Genomic DNA, 22,456 nt, shown 5'->3' with positions numbered 1-22,456 from the left:
CCCATATCTCTTTCTCATGTGTGCTGAGGGCCTTTCATCTATACTTAAGCGTGCTGAGAGACAGGATGAGGCTTTCGGTATAAAAATTGCACGCTCAGCCCCAAAGATTTCCCATCTCCTATTTGCGGATGACAGCATTCTGTTCTGTAGGTCAAACATCCAAGCGTGTAATGCCATTAAAGAAGCCCTTGACCAGTACCAAAACATCTCTGGCCAGCAAGTAAATTTTCAGAAATCCTCTCTGTTTTTCTCCCCAAACACAAGTCTCACATATCAAACCCTTATTCAAGACTATATGCAAATCCCCATGACAAACCACCTTGACAAATACCTTGGGCTGCCTCAGTGTTTTGGTAGTTCCAAGAGTTCTTCTTTCAACTCCCTTAAAGATCGCATCTGGTCATATTTGTCTAAATGGCATGGCAAATTTTTATCTAAGGGAGGGAAGGAAGTTCTTCTTAAGGCGGTGGTCCAAACTATTCCTAGCTATGCCATGTCGGTGTTCAAACTTCATGATTCTTTTTGCAATTTCGTGGAGAAAGAAATGGCAAACTTTTAGTGGGGAGTGGCTGATGGTAAACACAAACTTCACTGGAAGAATTGGAAGTCTTTGTGTAATTCCAAAAGTATTGGGGGCTTAGGCTTTCGATCTCTCAAGCCCTTTAATCAAGCGATGCTTGCCAAGCAGGCTTGGAGAATTCAAACAAACCAGTCACCTCTTCTCACCCAGCTCTTTCAGGCCAAGTATTTCCCCAGAACATCTTTCTTAGACTCATCCCTGGGACATTCTCCCTCTTATGTCTGGCGCAGCATTCATTGGGGTAAATCTCTTCTCAAATTGGGCCTTCGCAAAAGAACCGGGAATGGGGCCAACACCAATATCTTTGATCCTTGGATTCCTAACCATCGATTCATTCCTTCTCAAATCCCATCTTCCCTGACTCATGTATCCGCCCTCCTTCTCCCCAATGGGGATTGGAATATTCCCCTACTTCAAGCTCATTTTCAGCAGGACACCATTAATGACATTTTGTCCCTCCCTCCTCCTGATCCTTCCCATCCAGACGCCTACTTCTGGCAACATTCCAATTCAGGACACTATTCGGTCAAAACTGGTTACCATGTCGCAAAACAAGCCACCAACTTGACTCAACCTTCCTCCTCAAACATGGAAACCCTCACCCGATGGTGGAAATCCCTCTGGAGTCTCCCAATACCCCCTAAAATTAGACACTTTGTTTATAGGTTGGCTCAAAACTCCATTCCTACTGCTGAAAAGCTTTATCATAGGCACTGCATTAGTTCCCCTATTTGTCCTAGATGTACTCTCTGTTATGAGTCGGTGCAGCATGCTTTGTTTGAGTGCAGGGTTACGAAGAAGGCTTGGTCAGGTACGGTTTTTAATTTTGCCATTAAAGACACCAAACACTTGAACATATTAGACATCATCTTATACATACAACTTAATTTTTCCAAAGATGCTTTTAACCTATTCCTTTGTATGTTATGGAAGTGTTGGAATGCAAGAAATGCAGCTGTTTTCAGGAACCAAGACTCAAGACCAATGTCCATTGAACAAGAAGCTCAAGACTATTTGGATTTTTATCAAGCAGCTCAAGACAAGCGGGGGGTGCAGACCCAGTCTACCACAGACATAAACCTCTTGGCTTGGGAACCACCACCGGTGGGAACACTCAAGCTCAATACGGATGCTGCAGTATCTTCTCACCAGAATAGAACAGGAGGTGGGGCTCTAGTTCGTGATCACACAGGAAAAGTTCTAGCAGCAACAGCCTTCAATCGAATTGGACAAATGCAACCTCAAGTAGCAGAAGGCTGGGTTTTGTTGGAAGGTCTTAAATAGTGCCGTGATAACGGATTCAACATTCACCATGTAGAAGTGGATTGTAAAAACCTCCTCACGGATTTGCAATCAACTAACGAAAATCTTACAAGTTTTGGAAACATAATCGAAGCTATTCGACGGCTGTTATCTTTGTTCCCCACTGTAACCCTTCACCACACTCGACGGCAAGGGAATACAGCAGCTCATAATTTGGCACAAATGTCCATAGGGTTAGATAACACTTGGAGTTGGAATAGCCAAGACCCCTACCCCTTCCTTTTGTAACTTTTAGGTCTTTACTTTCAAAAAAAAAATATTATTTACTCTATAATTTTGTCTTTTATATTATTTGTCATTGAGTTGTATTTTGTTGGTTTGATATTTCTATTGGACCACAACAATTTTCTAGTCTAGCATATATACCCCTACTTTACATGAGTGTATACTCACCCTTGGATACCATAAATTTATTTCCTCCGTAAATCCAATGGCTCACATGCTTTTCAGGTGTTAAATAATACCTCCGAGTTACATAATTTAATAATAATAATAATAATAATAATAAGAAGAAGTGTTCTATTAGTATTTAGCCTGTTTCTCGTCAATTTTTCATTTTTTTTTTTGTTTTTCCCTTTCTCGGGGAAATTGGAAAATTTTCTTTACTGTTCAAAACTTGTACTTCTGACTCTGTAGTTGAAGCCGTTCGCACCGTTCCTTTTAGGTATGGCCTTTGAGCTGCGATTTTTGTTTATTGTTCTGTTACAATTTGATTCTGAAATGAATGAGGTTGTTTGTGTGTTAGTTGTTTAGCTACGTAGAAACCCTAAATTTCTCTTTCTCCGTGGGTTTTCGGGTTTTGCTAGTTTAAATATCTTTTGGATTGTATGGTGGATCTTGGATTCTGTTCTTGGATAAAGGTTGCGGTAAAATTTATTGTGCTGACCCAGTCACCTTGGTGAGTTATAATTAAGAGCCTTGATTCTCTTCTTGCGATCTGCGGTTCAATTGGTTTTTCACATAGCCTAAGTATCTTAGTTATATGCAAAACATGCGATGCGAATCATATCTAAAACATGTGATCTAGATGAATAAAGAGGTGTACCAAATCCATCTCACAATTCATGATTTTATTTCTTGTGTGCCTTTTCGGGGAAACACTGAATTGGATTTCCGTCAACTGGCTAAGTATAAATTCATTTTATATTGCTGTTTGGTTACGAGGATCATTTGAGAAAAGAGTATGCCAATATTGGCTCAAACTCAATTGCTTATATTTGCGTTCTTTAAACTTCTACACTGTACACTTCGATTCACAGTTCAACTTTGTGTTTGCAATTGCATGCGGACTTTTTGTGTGTTGTCTGGAACTCATACTAAGTGAATTTAGTTTTGGGTATCTTTTTATTGATGATATAAGCGGTGAGAATGTCGACTCCTGCAAGGAAGAGACTAATGAGGGATTTCAAGAGGTTGCAACATGATCCACCTGCGGGAATAAGCGGTGCTCCTCAAGATAATAATATTATGCTATGGAATGCTGTTATATTTGGGTATGTCTACAATCAAAACAGTCACGTCTTTCCCTTATCTTCGCTTTGATGATTTAGTTGTAATTGTATCCTGTATTCTTACTTGTTGCTGTGATTGCAGACCTGATGACACACCATGGGATGGAGGTGAGAGCTTAAAGTCTTGTACCATCTAGGATCTGAGGAGGATTCTAGTTTATTTTATAATTTTCTTTCAAGAATTTATTTTGTCATCTACGACTGTGCTTATTATGAAGAATTTTTTTATATATTTATTTGGTGGTATTGCATCTTCTAGGTACGTTCAAATTGACTCTTCAATTTACAGAGGATTATCCAAATAAGCCACCAACAGTGCGGTTTGTTTCTCGAATGTTCCATCCTAACAGTAAGTAGAAAAAGCATCTAACACATGCATTAATCTTTTATCTTTTTACAGATTTAATGCAGGTGATCACTCTATTAATCAACAAACACCCACATAGTGTATCTTTAATTTTGTACTCTGTCTGTTATGTCAGTGCAGTGTTAGATTGTACTTGTACGTCAATTTATTGTTTACCTTGTGCTAGAGATAGTTTTCCTTCTTGTCCTGTTATCTAATTTTGCATATCTGTTCTGCCTTAACGTTATATGATTTGAAATTGTTTTTTTGAATACATAAAAATGATGCAAATTCTTGCTTTTTAAGCGAATGAAAATTAGGCAATCTCTTTCTAGTTCAAATTGAACCTATGCTAAAGTCAAATAAACCTGTTTACTATAATTTGCTTTAGCTTTGGGCCTCTCTAAAGTTGCCCAAGCTAGAGGCTACTTAGTGAAAATACATATGAATATGGGAAGAAATGTGGCGCTGTGTTTGTTCATTCGTTTGCTATTCATATTTTATTTACATATAAATATGTAAATATATATTTACATATTTACATATAAATATGTAAATATATATTTATATTTATACCTTTTTGTTTCTTGCTCTTTTGCAGTTTATGCAGATGGAAGTATTTGTCTGGATATTCTACAGAATCAGTGGAGCCCTATTTATGATGTGGCAGCTATACTTACCTCTATCCAGGTATAAATAAATTACTCTTACTTGGTTTAGATATTCTGTTACAGTCTAGCTAAGGTCTCCCAAATTGTCTGGGGTTAAAGCTATCTTAGGGAAAGTATGTTCCGGCTACACTTGCATAGCATACCCTCATTGAGTCATTAATAGAGGCCTTACCATGTCTATGATACTGATTTATTAACGTAGGCCGTTGGGCTCTTTACAGTCCAATTTTTGTTTTTGGTCCTGGCATGCTCGTATAGTGTACCATCATTCAGTCATTAATTTAAGTTTTTGGCTCTAGTAAGTCCCAACTTTTTTGCTTCTAATAATTAATGGCACCTACCAAACCTTTCTTTATACACTACGATCTACTAGGAACTAGGCAAGGCAAGGTGGGTGGGTGGGTGTGTGGGTGTGTGGTGGGATGTGTTAGGGTGGGGACTCTAGATTTTGGAGGAAGCATGTTTTAAGTTTTATCTTTTGACCATCTTACTAATATTAAGTGGTGGGATGTGAAAGTTTTAGTTTCCTTTTTAGAGTCTGGTTTTAGGACACAGCTTCATGTCCATCTTTTGTATTTGTATTTATGAATATCATTTTAAGCCTTATCTGCTGTCATTGCAGTCATTGCTCTGTGATCCCAACCCAAACTCTCCTGCAAATTCTGAAGCGGCACGGATGTTCAGTGAAAACAAGCGTGAATACAATAGGAGAGTTCGTGAGATTGTCGAGCAGAGTTGGACTGCTGATTAATTGTTCTTGCTTAAATGCTTCAAAACCTTTTAAGATTCAGTCGAATGGCCTGTTTAAATTACATTTTAGATTCTGAAAATGAATTTGCTCCAACTACATTTTCTCTCTGATTACATGAAATGTTTGCTTGGTGTTCACGAACGCATGTTTGGCCTATCGGTCATCTGTATCCAGTGTCCATTTTATTTGCCTCTATATTTTTTAGTTTTCCTGACATAGAATGAAATGAAGCCTCTCGTTCTCAATGTTTTTTTTTTGTTTTACTATTATTATTTGATCAAATGTGGGTGAAAATGAAGGTTGGGGAGTAAAACGTCATTGTCTGAATCCTAAATAAATGAACTAGGAGGATCAAACATCAAAGGTAAACACTGGATGCATTTACATTTATTTATTTATTAGGCGTGGATGTAACAAACATTGAAGTCTAGGCAATGATACAAGCTGAAATGATAAGGCTTTTTACAAGTTGAAATGATGAGGATTTTTACATCTGTGAACTGAGATTACCACTGCTGGTCCATCCCTCTTGTACTTGCATGGCGTATTGTAAATGCCAGAGGACATCTTCTATTGAAGGACGCCTGTTTGGGTCTTTGCCTAAGCAATTTAGTGTAATTTCAACTGCAGTCTTCAGTGACTGGTATGCGTACGAGCCCTGAATCGATTGTTCTACGGCATCCTTTAATTTTGAATCTGCTAAGCCTCGTTCGAGCTGTGACAAGAAAAGCAACAAGAGGAAAAAATAAAATTGATATCAGTTTTAACACCAAAAGTTTTGTAAATTAAAAGATTTACCTTCTTACTAATATGAATGATTATCATAATGAAAAAATCGAATACCTGGAGCTTTGTATCATTCAGATCACTAGCTGATATCATTAGTCTCCCGGTGATAACTTCTAGTAGTATAATACCCAGTTGATAAATATCTTCCTTCTCCTCATTTTCCTTACTGCATTTGAAATTTTTGCTAGAGAATGTGAACTCGGCAACCAAAAGAAGAAGATGAAACAGGAGAAAGAGAAGAGTAATACCTGTCTAGATGAACACCTCCGTGTAGAGGGCTCTCCAAACCAACCTGGAACATTTAAATTGCAACACTAAAATACCAACAATGATACCTTCAAATTTCTGAGTTTTAAGATACATTTTTTTTTTTCGAATTCTAACCTTAGATGGCAAGGGGATACTATAGCTACTAATTTTTGCAGAGAGACTTTCATCCAATAATATGTTGTTTATCTTCAATTTGTTTCCATAAATGCCTGGTGCAACTCCTGTGTGCAAGAACTGGACCCCCCTTGCTAATCCAATTGTAATTGCCATCCTTTGCGGCCATTTCAGCATTTCTTTCTTTCTCCAATCTGCCATGGAAAAAGGTATCACAAAATTTCTTTTGAGCATTCTGAGACTTGCAACTTTAAGCACAATCAAAGTTCCTCTTGGTTCACTATGCTATCCATACCTGTGACATATTCGCTTAGCGATTTTGTCATGCTTTCAAGGACAACAAAGACTGTTGTAGTTGTATGGGAATGGTCTGGATAGGTGACAGTGCAGTGTCCAAGAACGCTGACCAAATGTCGATGCCTTAGCTTCGACAACGAATCTTCAATGCCTTGAATCATGCTCTGAGCTAAGTGTTTCTGCTTCAGTTTCATGCATTTCACATGAACAACAGAACCATCTGAAAGCCGACCTTTATAAACCTGCAGAAATATCAAATTTATGTGCTTAAATTCAATTACCATATTAATCTAGTTAACTAACATAGCAAATAAACAAGAAAAAACTATCAGTAATTATTTAATTACCTTCCCCTGAGATGCTTCCCCAATCAAGTTTGAAGCGTCGAAGCTATTTGTTGCGTCTTCAATTTCCTCTAATGAGAAAACGCGGTACGATGGTAATCCAATAGATGCTAACCTCATTGGCTGAGGCACACGCCCTGTGGAGAAACACTAATCCGATCAATACAAGTTTTGCAAGGCAAACAAACCATGTTCAAATGAATAATGCATAGCAGAGAAGATCAGAAGAAAGAAAAAGGTGGTCTTACTTGGTTCGATGTTTTGTTTTGGTAAACTACGCAATGATATTTTGTCGAACTGGTCATGTTCATTTGTTGTATCTGATTTCCTAACGATGATCAATATGAATATCCCCATAACTGCAGCAATCCCCACAACCCCACCAACTATACCAAGTATTAGGCCTAATTTGGAGCCCGATTCCTTTCTTTTTCTTTTAGCCGGGGGCTTAACGGCTAAAGCTTCTTTATGACAAAACGCATATGGTCGTTGATATCTCGAGTTCCCACTTGACAAACAGTTGAATGAATAGAGAACCGTCCGATTAACAGATTTCGATCCAATGCATGGTGGCAATTTTCCAATCAAAAGGTTGCGAGAAAGGTCCACAAGTTTGAGCTTTGCATTACAAGTGATGTTCAAGGAAATTGCTCCACTCAATTGGTTTCCAGCCAAATTGAGAGACTGAATTGAAGGCAATGAAAACAAAAATGTAGGAATAGGCCCCACAAAATAATTGACAGAGATGTCAAGCTGCTGAAGCTTATCAAAGTTGATGAGATTTGAAGGAATCTGAGATCTCAGGGAGTTATTCCTCAAAACAATATTTACAAGGCTCTTCCCCAAGGAAGGAAAACCAGGTCCAAGGTGGTTGTTACCCAAGTTGAGTTCTGCTAGTAATGCTAAGCCTTTAAGATCTGGGGCACTCCCATTGAACATATTATCAGCCAAAACAAGGCTTTTAAGAGTTTTAATACTAGAAATCGAAGATGGTATCTCCCCATATATGAAATTTGAGCTAATGTTTAACACCTCAAGTGACCTCAACCTGTTGATCTTTAAAGGTAAAGGACCCCACAAGCCCAAGGATACCAACGATAAAACTCTCAAGTTTGAGAGCTTTGTTACAACAGTGAACAGAGAATCAATGGAGAAGCTTTTAGATAAGCTTTCCTGAGAAGCAACAAAGTTCCCTGAACCAAGTTTTGGGGTATGAGAAGGGGAGCTTTTGTTTCCAACTATGGTTAGTTCTATGATCCGATTGTTGTAGCAGACAATCTTGAGAGAAGGAGAAGAAGGAAGGTAACAAAAGCTAGTCCAATTAGTCCATCCCCGTAAGACTTGAGGGTACTCGAGAAGCTTTTGGACTTGGAATAGAAGACGGGTCTCACTTGGAGTCAATTGAGCAGTAGAAGTTTGAGTAAGCAGAGCAAAAATGATAGGAAAAGAGCAGAAGAAGAAAACCCAGAAATTCTTCATATTCTATTCTATTCTATTCGATAAAGGAGTGCAAACTAAAATACTCAAAGTTCACTCATTTAGATTTCAGAGACAAAGATTCCAATGAAATAAGGCGGAAAAAACAAAAAGAATCAAAACCTGCAGCTCAACATTCCATTACATAAGAGCAAAAATGGGTTCCACCATAATAGTTTCATGTATAAATATTATCAATGGCCTTGATTTCACAACATAAAGCAGAGACTTTTTCTCAATGGGCCAAGGGAAAGAAGCACAGTGTAAAAGATCTAGGCCAGCCTAGCGAGGTTACAGTACAATAATTTGTTTCCCTTCTCTTTCTTTCTGGGAAAGTAACCAAAGAAAAGGTGATAAATGATTAAGTGGGAGAATTTGTAAAAGAACCACTAACTTAAATTAAAGAAAGAACAACCCATTATTGGGAATGGAATGAAGCAAAAATCTGCAAAGAAAGAAGTTTCAGAGCAAGACAAGAAGCACTGAGGCCATATGAAATGAAATAATAGTAACGAAGTGACCAAACTTGATAGTACAAAAGTTAAGCAAGCAATCCTTATCGTACGTTAGGAGTATAAACCCAATTATAAATTGGGCAGAGACCATTCTACACCGTTGATCTTTCTGACTTTTAACTATAGTTTAGTGAAAGTCAACAGTGGCTCTGATTCAAAGGGTGCAATATATTGCGCTAACCTCGATGCTTGACCAGACCACGTTAGCTCCTGCAAGACAACAAGGCTGATCCCAGGGTCACGCGCCACGGCACGTGGGTGTTGTGATTTGCTACCACCTTTTCCATAGATCAAGAACTCACGAGGTAGGTTTCGTTCTCCAATTACGGTATTGACCCTTCCCTTGGACGTCGAATGACTAAAATGCCCCCATCCATGTATGTGTCAACTGAAAATAACGGCCGAAATGATCATTAAAGTTACATATATGCCCTTTGGTGTTTGTGCTAATTCGAGGTTTGTCGGTGAGAGAGGCTCTATGGGGAGGTTTAATCCATGGTGGCATGTAAATAATTTAATTCATAAATAAAAATTATACTTATACAACCAAAAAAACACTTCTAGATACCCGGAATTTATATATAATTAACAGATACTATGTGTACTTGACGACACGTCTAATAATAAATTGTTTTTGGACGAAAGCTATTTTTCAAATTGTTACTGTTACTTACTTTCTAAAAAGCTAGATTTAATAATAAACTGCATCACATTCGATGGCCAGTCTGCAAATATTCTACACTCAAAATCGTATGTAGAAAAGTATTCAAAGTAAGAAAACAAAAAAACCTTCTGCGGCCATTCAAATCTGATCCTGATACTATTGTGTTAATATAATTAATTTCGGCCTAAATTAAATATGATCATGCATCATATATAGTTTAAGCAATTATTATTATTATTATTGGGTTTCACCTAATCGTTCGTCAGCTTATGCTAATACAGTTCCTTTTAAAGGTGGAGACTGCCTTTTTCCAGCTATATATATTTGTTTGTATGTACCTGTAAGAACTCCATTTAGGGGACAATGTTTCCTGCAAAACAAGACAATTGATTGTGATATCCAACCAGCATTAAAAAAATACATGCATAAAAAAAAAACACAACCATTTCATTTTAATTCATTTCTCTCTTTTATTAAATTCACTTTATATTAATTTAACAATCATTTTATTAGCTTGGCAAAACTACTGTACACTTTTATATATTTAAAAGTCTCTACTCATGAAAGACATGATGAAGAACTATATGTCTCTGTCTTAGATGTAAAACTCTTATTATTATTCCTTGATACTGAAACATCTACAGATATTTATATAGATTAAGAATATGAACGACTTTTTGTGCAAAGGCATTTATTAGGGACCAAATATGATGTTTGCCAAAGTAACTGCATAACATTAATTATTTATAGAAAATTGCTAAGAAAGTACTATTGTACCTAGCATCTCATATAATTTAAAAAAATAAATTTTAAAAAGTATCGCTAACTAAGTGTCATTTATAGAAAGTACTGAACAACACAACTACCCAATAACAATGCTCTTATTTATATATCTTATAAGCATATTGGCACCTTAAGTTCTCAACACCACCCATGTGTCATCCTATAATTGAGTCATTGACGAGCTATTTTTATATTATTTATGTGTCATGTTTTGCCCCTATAGTATAGAATTATAGTATCAGTTCTCTGCCCCACCGGGCTGGTGTTATATTCATTTATTCTTCTGATCGTAACCCGGCCGAGGAGAAACTCATATGATAGAATAAATGTAAATTTTAAATCTCTTGGCAAGTCTTAATTTGTCTCTCATGAATAAGAAGAAAATTAAATGTTAAACAAAATAAATAAATTAATGTTTTGCACAACCCTTAAAAAAAAAGTTTAGGACAATGGTGTGCTCTCTCTCGTGACATTATTAGTTTAAAAGTATCAAAAATTAAACTTTACAAGTGAAATGGCCCAATCCATCATCGATAAATCATGTTACTCAAGAGTAAGTGATCCATATATTTGATAAGGGATAATTACACCACATTCAAATTTTTAACTTTTTTATTTTTATATTGTGGGGTTGAATTTTTGTAAAAAATAATGTGTTTTATACTATGTACTATATTAAATTTTTACTGTTGTTTTTTAGTTGTTCCATTGTTGTTTTTAGTTGTTCTGTTTTGTGTTCCAATGTTATTTTATAAAAATACAGTATTTTTTTAAAAAAATTTGTGTGACAATATTTTTATAAAAATTAATTCAAATTCTAGTATTTTTGTAAATTTTCGTTTGATTTAAATAACGTATCCATAACAGGTATTTATTGTGGTATATATGTTAAATATATTAGAATATAGAAATGTTGATAAGACAGAGGCGCAAAGTACTACAAAATATGAGCATTGCTATTAGGTACTAGTGGTGCCTAGCACCTTATCGACATGTCGCGTTGTGATTGGTTAGAGATACTTTCTAAAAGCTATTATATTAAATTATATGAGACCTGATACTTAGTTGATGCAATAGCAATATTGACACATAAGAAGGTGTTAGATACCACTAGTGTCCTTTAGCATTTCTCACAAAATATAGTATACCGCGTTTAGTACATTTTGATACTGAATTCTACATTGACGTGGTACTGAATACTTTAAGATGCATTGGTGTAATATTAGGTATTTTAAGGTGTAAAATGGCAATGCTTAATAAAATAATATGTATAATGTATCCTCTAAGAAAGAGATTAGGCTATATTAAATATACATATGCATGTGCATGTGCTAGCTAATGTAATTATTCTCATGGCACTCAATCACTCATGACTTGGCATGAAGCATTCTGTTGACTTAAATCTAGTGCTGGGGCTAGGAAATGTTTAATAATAATAATATTTCTTGTATTGTATTGTATATTAGCCCAGAGATGTATATTTTCTCTCTGTATATATTAGCGTCTAGTGTTAAAAAGATGCTATATGTGTTGGTCAATATCATAATCAATTGGCTATAGCCAGGACCGGCCCTGAAATTTAATTGGCCATAGAGAAAAAAATATTTTTGGACTCTCATTTAGAAAAAATATGATATTTTTCAAAATTGATAAAAAAAAATGTATAATTTTAAAAGGGGTAAATTTTTTTTGAGCCCCTGGGCTAGGTGGGCCTTAGGCCCAGGCCTAGCCCGCCTATGCTCAGGGCCGGCCCTGACTATAGCCCTTTGAAGTTTGGATATGTCTTATGGCTTATGGTCATGTATATATACATGTGAAACTAAAGCGCAAGGTTGCTTTTATATTGATTTTAGGGCCCGTTTGATGCACAAGATTGTACTGGACTATGTGAACAAGATTGGATAGGATTATGCTGTATACAATATTGTGTTTGGTAAACTGTCGGATTAAGTACTGGATAAATAATACTGTGTTTGGTATATGGCTTGACTGGGCTAAATATTTTTTTTCTAATTTTTTTAAAAAAATATTAATCAAACTATTAAAAAAAATATACATCATGAAATAAAATATATTTTTTGAATTATTAATTTTTTAAAATTATTGTTTTAATAATTTAACAAGTTAAAAAAAAAAAAAAACAAGAAAACAACAATTTGACAACAAAATATTTTTTAAATAATATATAATATTTGACACACATATATAAACAAAATAGTAATAACATAACTAAAATTCCGTATTTTAATATTCACAATTTTATTATTTAATTAAATACTTAAGTAAATGCGGAATAATGAAACTAGTACCGAAACAGTTTTTCTGTAGCTACAGAAGACAACTCTGTAACTCCAGAAGAAACCAGAAAACAAACAGTGCAAAAAAGTAAAAACACACAAGGTTTTTGTGCGTGGTTTCAACAATCCTTTCAGATTGTTACTAGTCCACTGGGCCACGCCCAGAGATAAGATTCATTAGATGGGTCTCAAAAATACAAAGTAATTAACTTATGCATAAATAGACTCCCTCTTATTATATGTCGCAATCTTGATGTATTCCACCTTCTACCCGAACCTTGTTGAAACTTCAAGAGCTTGAACTCCCTTCGATCTCCTTGAAGAGTGCTTGCTTCCACCCGATGCAAGATTTAAAAAGCAATCTCTCAGAAGCTTTGTAAGACCTTCTCCCAAAGGTAGCACTGTTGTTCTTCTTCTTTGTAGACTTGAAGACAAGCTCTAGACAATACAAAATATAAATAAATAGAGTAAGAGTCGAACAAGCTCTTCTCTACAAAACAAAGACACTCTTTTCTTAAGATATGAATACAATTCAAAGTGTATGAAAGAGATACTAAACCTAGCTGCTATAAGGTGTATTTATAATCAATATACACCTTATTGACAACTCATACACGGTCTGAACAAGACCACAACCCACTAGAAAATTTCCTAAAATAAAACTTCAATCAGCCTAAGAATTTCAATTTTTGTACCTGCAGAACCGTGAGCAGTAAGTACGACTTTCCTATTATAGAAAAGAAAAGTTTAGCTCCGGTTTTCTCCTCAAGAAATCTGATAAAAAATGGAAAATGCACACAAGATCAGAATATAACAGTTGGTTAGGTAGAAAAGAAATGAGTAACCAAACTTACCCTTTTTACCTTATATTGCATAACTAGGAGAGCAGACAATTTTTCTTCCAAAGATAGATTAAATTCACATACAAAATATGGAAACCAATATTTACACCACAATCGAAATTAATAAAATATTTTTGTCAATTAAATATATCAAAAATGGAATTAACAATCTCCCCCTTTGGCACATAATTGATTGACAAAACATTTTATTTGGAGAAAACCTACATCAAGTGTTAGAAACAAAAACAATAGAGTATAGAAAAAACTCCCCTGCATGAACGCACTCTAACACATAAAACATAATAACTTTTTAAACGGAAAAGATTACAAACCACAAAAAAGACAACTTTTTTAAACAGAAAAGTTCACAAACTACAAACAAGACAACTTTTTAAATGGAAAAGTTCACAAACCACAAACAAAACAACTTTTTAAACAGAAAAGTGCACAAACCACAAACAAAGAAACTCCCCCTAAAACAAGGGTCCAGAGTTGTAACAAGCAATCCAAAAAATAAATACTACGCTATAGCAATGCCAGTCAGCAATAAGCCTTTTTCTGCTCCTTTTTCTCCTTGTCCCAAACATTTCCAAATACCTATTTTTGCATTTTTTTTGCTTAATACACATAAAAATAACAACATAAGTCTATTTAACACTTACTAACACACACACACTTCCATTTATTACAATGACACAACAAACTAAACACAATTACACAATTATAGACACTAATTACTCCACAGTTTAGCTTAAAATTCAAGCTTAAAGATATCAAAATAACTCTAAATCCTAGAGTTATCAGTTATACACCACTTAACTACATGGTACCAAGTCAGCGAGCTGGAGCCTCATCTTTTTATATATTGATTTGAAAAGAATATTGAAGGAGGCTCCATTGTGCACAATGTATCTTTCCATAGTCAAATTCCCGATATGTGCAAAAACGACCAGGGAGTCGTTGCATGGGAATTGACTTGGGGAATATCTCCTTTTGAGAAAGAGATCGTGGGCCCTCCAAGCTTTGGTTGCTTAGAGTCTTGTTCATTGTCTGCCATGAAGTCACTTTTAGGCTCGTGACGGAGTGTCTGAGCATAGTGCTCTGTAGCTTTGCTGGTGTCGCCTTCTATATGGGGTCTGCCAATGACGACCCCTATGTGTCCTGCCACTGGAGGTTTGGGCAGAGTTGTTGACACCTGCCTGTGCCCCTGACAAAAGATGGAGGCCAGCCTTGAATTATTGACTTGCCCTACTGGGATGTCAGGGCATGATATGCTTTGGGAGTTTGGTAGGAGAGAGAAGCATGCACCCTTCCCCTCCGTCTCCCTTAGGCTTCATGGCATTAGGGAATCATTGAATTTCCCTCTTTTGCCATTATGTTGGTTAGAACCGTCAATGTTGTGCTTTCCTCCACTATTCTCATTGTTTGAGAATCGACAGAGATTGTCTGCACTGGTCGGCATGTTGGAAAGTGCTTGGGGCACTATAAGGCTCTACGTTTGTTCGTTATTGTGCTGCCCTCTCGTGTGGGCTTGCTGGATATCTTCTTCTAACTCTATGAAGCCACCAGCTCGCTCAAGGAACTCCTCCATATTGTTTGTTGAGATCCTCCTAATATCTTTCCAGAAGTATAGCCGTGTATCAGCCTTTTTCTGTCAGGCCTTTGACCTTGGTGACCTCAGTCATGAACCGTTGAATGTAGTCCTTCAAAGGTTCATCTTGTGTTTGCATTATTCTGACAAGATCCTCCAGTTGGGCAGGTATTTATCTTGAAGTAGAGAATTGAATGCAGAATTCCCAAGAGAATTCTTCCCAATAGTTAAGTCATCCTGGGGCCAGCTTAAAATACCATTGTTGGGCTATTTCAGCTAGAGTTGTTGGGAAGATTCAACATCACACATCTCTGGATATTTGTTGGAGATCTATTTGGATCTCAAAGTATTTTAGGTGTACTAGGGGACCTTCTTTCCCCGAGTACATCTTCCAAGTCGGCATCTTGAATTTGGGCAGGTATTTATCTTGAAGTAGAGAATTGAATGCAGAATTCCCAAGAGAATTCTTCCCAATAGTTAAGTCATCCTGGGGCCGGCTTAAAATACCATTGTTGGGCTATTTCAGCTAGAGTTGTTGGGAAGATTCAACATCGCACATCTCTGGATATTTGTTGGAGATCTATTTGGATCTCAAAGTATTTTAGGTGTACTAAGGGACCTTCTTTCCCCGAGTACATCTTCCAAGTCGGCATCTTGAATTTGGGCAAGAGCAAGGCATTGATGTATGCCGAGAATGGTGATCCCCTTGACTTGTCTAGCTCAAGTTCTGAAGGTTTTGGACCAGTGAGGCCCTTGATCATGTCTCGTATTTGATCTAACTGTGCTTGCACAGAAGGATCTGTTGTTGTAGGAGCCTGGTTGATTAACCTTCTTTGATTGAGTTGCAGCCTCACATTGGCAAGAGCCTGGCTGGCAATACCATGGGAAAGGGTGCACTCAAGGTCGGCCACAACCTGAGTCTGGTACTTGTACATGGCCGGCCAACCCTAAGTTTGGCAGGGCCTGGCCGCCCACACTTTTTTGCCTGGATGGTGGAGTTTGTGCGTTGACATGGGGTAGATCACACCAATTCCTGAAGTTTAGTGGATCCAATTGTTTGAAGTGATTAATTTCACTTCTCAAATTGTTGTTTTGGGTGTTTCCACCCGCTCCCCTCAGGGAGGGAGTGCTCTTCTCTGGTCAGCCATGAGGACTTCTAAAGATATTTGGCCAGCCAAGGTGACTTCTCTAGGGGGCTAGTCGGCCACAGGGACTCCTACTGGTGGTTGGTCGGTCATAGGAAAGATAGCGGGGGCTACTGTTGAGCATGAGATCCCTGGCCTACCCCTCATGCCGTTGGTTGTCGGGATCTGGCTATTCTCACCGTTAGACCTTTGAGGTAAGGTATGTCCTCCCTCTTGTAAGGGAAGATCTGTCCTAGTCCTTGGTGGGCCAGATTGGTTAGCTTGTTGATATACCCTCTTTGATCTATCAACTAGTCTTCCTTGAAGTGGATCTCTGATGAGATCCTGGCCTCTTATACCAGTTCTCTGGTTGAACCGCCTATCTGCCTTCTCTGTTGCGGTGATCTAACTTTGCCTGGTGAGATCAAAAAATATACTCTTGGTCATCCATCCATCTCAGGAATTCACGTCTCTACTGAGTGAATATATCGAAATCAGTAGCATGTGGTTCTTCAAGGAATTCACATCTCTACTGAGCAAATATATCACAATCAGCAGTGTGTGGTTCTTCAATTAGGTTGGCTTGGTAGACGGTCTCTCTAAGTCTTCCTAACTCAAGATCTTCTCCCAAGTCCACGTGGGGCTCACCAATTCCTAGTCTTGTCTCTCTTGTATAGTACCGGGGATGAAACCTGGATGTTGTTCCCGGGGGGGTGCCCCAGGGATTCTTCCTTCAGATAGATGCACCTATGGAAAGTCCTCCCTTAAAGGTAGGGGCAAATTCCTCAGATCCAGCGGGAGGCTTATATCAGTTTTGCTAGCTGTTGTGGCCAGACTTGTGGCACATATTGTGGTGACAAGATTGACCACATCTATTGTGTTCATGGGAATTCCAATTGTGGCTAGAACATGAACATTAGGATCTACCATCTGTGGGTCTTGAGGGGAACCTAAAGATGCAGATGGTGCGGCTGGGGTTCTTCTCGTGTTAACCATGGCATTTTATCAAATACGATGTCCACACTCTCAATGAAAGTACCAAACTATTGACCCTGAAAAGTGATCAACCAACAGCAGGGTCGTATTAATTTGATGCTTGCAACGTGTTACACAACAAGAATAATAAAGTAAATAAGACAAGAATTTTTATAGAGGTTCGACTCCCTTAGTTAGCGAGTAATGACCTACTCCCCTTTTAGTTATATTGATACCTAAAGATAATACTATTCAGATCACTATAGGTGGGATCTGATATAGCTCTCTATAAGGATACAAAACATGGATCAAGTAGGTAAATCTCTAATGAGAGAGATGAATAGCCTTAGAGGCATGAGAGAGAGAGAGAGAGAGAGAGAGAGAGAGAGAGAGAGAGAGAGAGAGAGAGAGAGAGAGAGAGAGAGAGAGAGAGAGAGAGAGAGAGAGAGAGAGAGAGAGAGAGAGAGAGAGAGAGAGAGAGAGAGAGAGAGAGAGAGAGAGAGCCCTTGGGGCGTGTAGCAGAGGGAGAGAAAGAGAGACTAAGGTTTCTGACTTAGAATAATTTGGAGGCTAAGGATTAGGCTTACTAACTTAGGTTTTTTAGATTAGAGTTAAGACTTTTATATAGGAAGCCTAAAATCCTAATTTACAATGAAACCCTTAGATATTTACATATTAAACTAATTAAACAAAAAAGACTAAACTACCCCTAAAAAGTAGATATTTTCCATCAATTTATTGGGCCATTAAGGGCCCAATTCCCAAGTAGCTTGTTGTCCACATTTTAAGCTGTATATAGAATCCAACTAGGTTAATCCTCGCCGCCCATAGACCTGTAGGGGAGGTTTGGTCGGCCATGGTCCTGCTAGGACCTGGTAGGTCATGTGTCTGTCAGGATCATGCAGGTCACCATAGCTCTACCAAGAGAAGGCCAGCCTTTTGATACTAGAGGATAACTTTGTACACTGTTTCCTTGTAGAGCTCAGGTTCCTTTGGTCGAACGGAAGCTCCCTTGGTCCGGAAGTCACTTTTTGGCCGGCCAAGTTATGCCCAGATCCTGGCCGGCCTATATGCTCACCTTGGCCGCCCTATAAGCTTTCCTTGGCCAGCCAGACATATTGGTACAACTCCTTGATGGCTCGCTTCACTCCTTTCAGTTACTACTTGACGATTTTGCCATACCTTGTATGGAGGGTCTGTCTTGCTATTAGCAAGGTTGTATTCTACCTGTACTCTGTCTTTGGCTTACTTAGCCATGCCATGTTAGGTGAACAAAAATTTGAGATAACGTTTATATATATAAAAAAATATAATAATATTTAAAATTTATTGTTAATTATAATTTTAGTTTAATTACTGGAATACTTTTAATTATTTTGAAATATTATACATTTTTCTTTTATTTTTTTTAAATAATTAATATAGAAATTGTTATAAATATTAATAATTATGTGGATGTCTAAATCTTTTATTTATTACCATTAATTGTAATCAATATTCCTCTTTTCCTTAGTTTCCCTTTTTCTTAGTTTCTTAATATCTCACTCTTGTATTTGTATAAATAGGGGTTCACCCCATTGGAATAAACAACTCAGAAATTCTCATTCACTTTCTCTTTCTCTCTTCATCTTCTACTTCTTTCTTCTCATCTACTTTATATTATTTTATATTATTTTATAACACGTTATCAACGCGAGTCTCTGCCCAAGCTTCAAGCATGAGTCTCTGCCCAAGTCCCAATGTAAGTATCTTGTTAAAGTTCTTGAATTGTTTCAAAGTCAAAATACACTAAATATATATTTATATATATACTCCTCTGACTGAAACAATTTCAAGAATCATTTGTTTTTTTTTTCTTTTTATCTATATATCTATATATTATATATGTATGTATATATTTTTATATATTTATTATTGATTTCATATATATATATATAATGTTCTTATCATTCATAATATTTACAGTATATGTGTGCCTATGATATGATAGAGAAAATCTATATAAATTATACATATATCCAGAAGATTATGTATCATCGATAAAATATTGCATATATCCTAAAGATTATGCATCATCGATAAAATATTGCATATATCCTGAAGATTATGCATCATCGATAAAATATTGCATATATCCTGAAGATTATGCATCATCGATAAAATATTGCATATATCCTGAAGATTATGCATCCTCGATAAAATATTGCATATATCCTGATGATTATGCGTCCTCAATAAAATCTTGCATATATCCTGAAGATTATGCAAACGTAATATTCATTATATAGTTGATGGATATATAATGAAAGAGATGAATACATATTTATATATATGTTCTTGTATTCTTTGAGGACAATGAAAAGTAATCTAATATCGATATACATTTTGACAAATATTTCCTGAAGTAAATGTTTTATATTTGTCAAAAAAAAATGATTGTATTTATGTGAATACAACTAAAGAATCATTAAAAATGATTATTATTGATGCAATTTTATAGTGGGTTTTGAATACCTAAAAAGAATATTAAGAAAATTGCATTGAAACATCAAAGTATAAGAATAACAGTGAGCATGACTAATATTATTTAAATACATGAGACATGTATTTATTGTTCATCATTCCCTGCAGAGAATGATACAAATTGAATTCAACTACTTTTAAAGATTGTTTGTATTAGTCATGTTACTATACATTGTTATTACTTGCAATGTTGAAAATTATTGCATGTGACATATATTAAAGATCAAATTTTGCATACATCTTGGAGATTATGCAAAAATTGTATTCATATATTCTTTGAAATATTGTTAAAGAAATTGTTGAGTAATTCCTTTTTATATATGAACAAGTAATAAATTTTTAAGAAATTTATAATAATGTTCTACTTGTTCAACGTCATTCCCCGAAGTGAATGTAAAGATTTTAAATAATCAATGGCATTGTTTGCTACTCAAATATTTCCAGAAGAAATTGGAAACAACCAAAAGATGAAATACCACACACAATCAAAGTGCATGAAATCTATATATCATGTATGGGATTAAATAATAGTAGTCGCGTACCTGTAGTACGGACACACTTATAATCAAGATAAGAGTATACTTGATTATTTAATAGAATGTGAATTGTACATTTAGAATATTTAAATATCATTACCTAAAGAGAATGAATAGGCATGAAATTCTATTTCAAAGAATATAGATTTCACATATATTGGTAATGCCAGAAGCAAATTAATATATACATATTTTATTATTTCTTAAAATCAATAGTTTCAAACTATTGTTGGTACATGATATGTAAATATATAATTACTATATAATTCAGTTTGCATATTCCCAAAAGTGGATATATAATTTACTAATATTTGTTAGTGATCCAATATAATCAAAGTGATAAAGAATCACAAAATGATTAGTTGAAAAGCTTCCTGAAGAAGTCTTACATACAATTGCTACTTTGAGTAGTAAAATGTCTTTGTATGTACCTAGATGTGTAACTTTTATCTAGTTATGAAAGTGATAATAAATAACTTATTATATGTACTTGTTGTACATTTTAATATATAATATATCAAGTCATGATAATTAGACTGATGAATAGTCTATAAATAAATTAGACGACTTGTTAAAAAGATATCAGGAAAAATGAATGATATGTTATGGTTATATCTATTTGACCATTACAATAACATGATGAAGTTGTCATGTATCTTTTAAATTATACACATCATTGAATTGATGATAGTGATTCCTGAAGAGTGTATATGTTTTGGAGAATAATATAATTATATTATTCGTGTATGTAAAAATGAAACTTGTAATGATTATGTTGTAATGAATTTACATAACATTTTGAAAGTTTCATTGAAATACAAATTATAGTGAACCTGAAGTTCATGAATTGAATTATTTTGACATGATCAATCATATGCAATAAATTGTCAAAGAATTTGACTAAATTTTGTTGAAGAACCAGAAGATTCTTCTCATTGTTAATTTATAAGGCTCAAAAGAAGAATGTGCATATATTTGCACATAGAAAATATTTAAATTATATTTCCTTAACAATCTTGAGCTATTGTTAGATTTTTATTGCATAGTTTCTTATCGATGTGATAAGATTATATAATCATGCATTTACAAAATGTGTAAATTTATGTATTTCTAATTATACACGTATGACTCATTCTTAGAATAATGAATTAAGTTCATAAGGATTGAACTTGAAACTGTAGTTTATTGAACCTGAAGTTCAATGTCATATAGTATATATGAGTTTAAATAAATATTGATGCATTGTGATATACTGAAATCCCTACAGGTATATTAATATTATTAGATATCACAATTTCTTAAAATTCTCTCGATCAGGGGGAGAGAAGCAGTTGTGATCGATGATAATTTTTGAAAAATGATCCTTGCACAAAGTATATAAGAACGATATTGAAAAACCGTGTTTTTGCAAATGTCAGTTGTATATAAGAAAATAAAAACTGTGAGCGTTTGCAGAAGCAGAAAGTAATTCTGCTACAGCAAAACTGAACAGGCAGAATATAAAATATTTTGCAGAAAAATAAATAACTTGACACAAGAGATTTATACGTGGTATCAGTGTTCTCACGAACACTCCTAGTCCACGGGGCCACGCCCAGAGAATGAAATCAATTAATAAAGTATCAAAATTACAAAGACAATTGACTTAAACAAGTTTAGACTCCCTCTAAAGTATTGCCGCAATCCTTTGTAATCCACTTTATGAATCTGACTTCTTGAAACACCTTCAAGCCCGAACTCCCTTCGTCTTTGAAGTGTGAGTGCTTACTTCCTCCCGAAGTAAGGCTTCAACAAGTCTTCTCCCGAAGACCAAGTGCTTACTTCCTCCCGAAGTAAGGCTTCAACAAGTCTTCTCCTGAAGACCAAGTGCTTACTTCTTCCCGAAGTAAGGCTTTATCAAGTCTTCTCCCGAAGACCAATCTCTTGTTCAGTCAAGTAGTTCTTCACAACCTCTAGGATAGAGTAAGAACAGAAATAGAAGAACTAGAACCTAGATGAACAACTAGGCTCTCACAAAACAAAGAAAGACTCTCTTCTCTCAAAAGATAAATTTAGAAAATGAATAATGGAAGAGGTAATTCGAATGGTTGCTCTCTAGGCTCTATTTATAGAACATAGAAACCAAAGAGGCAAC

At 35.7% G+C, this 22,456-nt stretch overlaps 3 protein-coding genes across 4 annotated transcripts; 2 read left to right on the top strand and 1 right to left on the bottom strand.

Annotated features, from left to right (window-relative positions):
- The first annotated feature begins 673 nt into the window (after positions 1–673).
- Positions 674–1,864, top strand: LOC133030381 (uncharacterized). Its single transcript, XM_061103116.1, has one exon. The coding sequence runs from the start codon at positions 674–676 to the stop codon at positions 1,862–1,864; it is 1,191 nt and encodes a 396-aa protein (XP_060959099.1).
- Positions 1,865–2,434: 570 nt separating this feature from the next.
- LOC115700512 (ubiquitin-conjugating enzyme E2 2) lies at positions 2,435–5,427 on the top strand. 2 transcript variants are annotated; one of them, XM_061102360.1, is made up of 7 exons: positions 2,435–2,567; positions 2,710–2,801; positions 3,264–3,396; positions 3,497–3,522; positions 3,674–3,763; positions 4,362–4,450; positions 5,054–5,427. In XM_061102360.1, exons 3-7 carry the CDS (start codon positions 3,272–3,274, stop codon positions 5,180–5,182), a joined length of 459 nt encoding a protein of 152 aa, XP_060958343.1. In that variant the 5' UTR covers positions 2,435–2,567; positions 2,710–2,801; positions 3,264–3,271; the 3' UTR covers positions 5,183–5,427. The 2 variants fall into 2 exon arrangements, with proteins under 2 accessions (XP_060958343.1, XP_030483918.1); XM_030628058.2 differs by lacking the exon at positions 2,710–2,801 and having other exon boundaries at positions 2,557–2,567.
- A 110-nt stretch (positions 5,428–5,537) lies between these two features.
- On the bottom strand, positions 5,538–9,542 carry LOC133030137 (probable LRR receptor-like serine/threonine-protein kinase At1g14390). Its single transcript, XM_061102358.1, has 7 exons — positions 7,245–9,542; positions 7,000–7,133; positions 6,651–6,894; positions 6,356–6,549; positions 6,220–6,263; positions 6,026–6,137; positions 5,538–5,897 (listed from the first exon to the last, which is right to left on the bottom strand). Exons 1-7 carry the CDS (start codon positions 8,473–8,475, stop codon positions 5,670–5,672), a joined length of 2,187 nt encoding a protein of 728 aa, XP_060958341.1. The 5' UTR covers positions 8,476–9,542; the 3' UTR covers positions 5,538–5,669.
- Positions 9,543–22,456: the final 12,914 nt, after the last annotated feature.

This window comes from Cannabis sativa, chromosome 8 (assembly GCF_029168945.1).
Source record: "Cannabis sativa cultivar Pink pepper isolate KNU-18-1 chromosome 8, ASM2916894v1, whole genome shotgun sequence".
Taxonomy (NCBI): domain Eukaryota; kingdom Viridiplantae; phylum Streptophyta; class Magnoliopsida; order Rosales; family Cannabaceae; genus Cannabis; species Cannabis sativa.
The sequence above is the reverse complement of the archived record's forward strand: the minus strand, read 5'-3'. Positions and strand labels throughout refer to the sequence as shown.